The sequence below is a fragment of the Vigna angularis genome, chromosome 1 (assembly GCF_016808095.1).
Source record: "Vigna angularis cultivar LongXiaoDou No.4 chromosome 1, ASM1680809v1, whole genome shotgun sequence".
NCBI classification, from domain to species: Eukaryota; Viridiplantae; Streptophyta; class Magnoliopsida; order Fabales; family Fabaceae; genus Vigna; species Vigna angularis.
This window is the reverse complement of record NC_068970.1, coordinates 44,859,974-44,861,430: the sequence shown is the minus strand read 5'-3', so window position 1 is coordinate 44,861,430 and position 1,457 is coordinate 44,859,974. Positions and strand designations below refer to the sequence as shown.

Here is a 1,457-nt window from a genome sequence, read left to right as displayed (position 1 = left end):
TAATTACATATATTTTTTTGGCATAATATAATTAACTCTTCAACATCTTTGATTTACGTGTGTGTGTGTATATATGCCTGGAATATTTTATCATCCAATAATAGTTAACGTAATTACATCGTTTGACTTTATTCCAAAGAATAAATCCATATGGTCTGAATATTGTTTAATCCTATTTAAAATAATTGTAGGCGCAATCTCCTAGGCTTTGTTTTTCAATTCATCTTTATAGTTTTTGCCTTCCTTCTTTCTCTTTGACCATGTATATTCATTGTTCAAGTTTCAGACAGAAGAAAAGATTTAAATAGAAAGATTCGTTAATTTATTAGTATGAAATTTAAATTAATTTGTAGTAGTAAAATGCCATGTTGAGGACAGAGCATATTCAAAACCATGAAAATCTAATACTGGAAACGAGACATCTGAAGATATTAGCAACGAATATGTTTGAAGTTAAACGAAATTAACGATAAGAAAACTGATAGATTCAATATATATGTTACGGAAGAAGCTCGTAGACATTAGATCCCAACAATACCCATCTTTATATCATTGGAAAGAGGGTTTGAGAAAGAAAAAGGTGAAGAGATTGATTGTGGTGGTTAATGGGAGTTCCCTGATTGTAGTTGAAGAACGGGGCATGAAGAAGTTGTTCTTGGATTTGCCACAAACCTGGAAGAGAAAGCGTAGAACTTGTAGTAATCTTCATCCATTAAGCTGCCACATCCGGTGGAGTCAAAGTTCAAGGAATAACTCAACGGATCATAGCGGCATTGGAACGAACCTTGTCGACTCGCACTTTTCGGTCGCAGTGTGCGCCCACGTCTCTTCAGTTTCCTCATCAGTTTCGTCACCAAACAACAACAGTGGCATGCTGACACCATGGATTTCGTTGCCACGGCAGTGTTGGTGGTGGCGCTTGTGGTGCTGCTGCTGTTGTTCTTTTCAGAGCTTAAAGGCCACATTTTCTGTGTCATATAAACTTGTGGAAAAGGTATATATGAATGTTCAGTGTTCTTGTTGATGATGATGGTGAACGATGGAGTGAAGTAAGTGAGTGATTTCAATTCGGGTGAAAACGAGAGTAGTGTGGATTCTGGAATGTGAATCATATATATATATATATATTCTCTTATAGGAGCATTCTTTGACTGTTTGAATAACTTAGTTATATATATATATATATATATATATATATATGCACAGTGGTATCACATGACCCTTGGGTAGGGGCAGAGATAACTGGAGAAACTTTATTTGCGTTTGAGGATTTGTATAATAGGGTGGAGAGAAAAAGTGTGGAAAAGATATATATGATGAATGTGTGATAGAAAGAGGTATGAAAATAAAATTTTATAATGAATAATTGTGAATAAAAAAAAAGTAAAGTAAAGGGAACAATAATAGGAATATGTATATAAATAAGTTGGCTTGACTGCAATATACATCAGCCACGT

At 34.4% G+C, this 1,457-nt stretch overlaps 1 protein-coding gene across 1 annotated transcript; it reads right to left on the bottom strand.

The window, feature by feature from the left end:
• Positions 1 to 469: 469 nt before the first annotated feature.
• On the bottom strand, positions 470 to 1,102 carry LOC108347846 (uncharacterized). The gene has a single exon (XM_017587289.2). The coding sequence runs from the start codon at positions 975 to 977 to the stop codon at positions 603 to 605; it is 375 nt and encodes a 124-aa protein (XP_017442778.2). The 5' UTR covers positions 978 to 1,102; the 3' UTR covers positions 470 to 602.
• Positions 1,103 to 1,457: the final 355 nt, after the last annotated feature.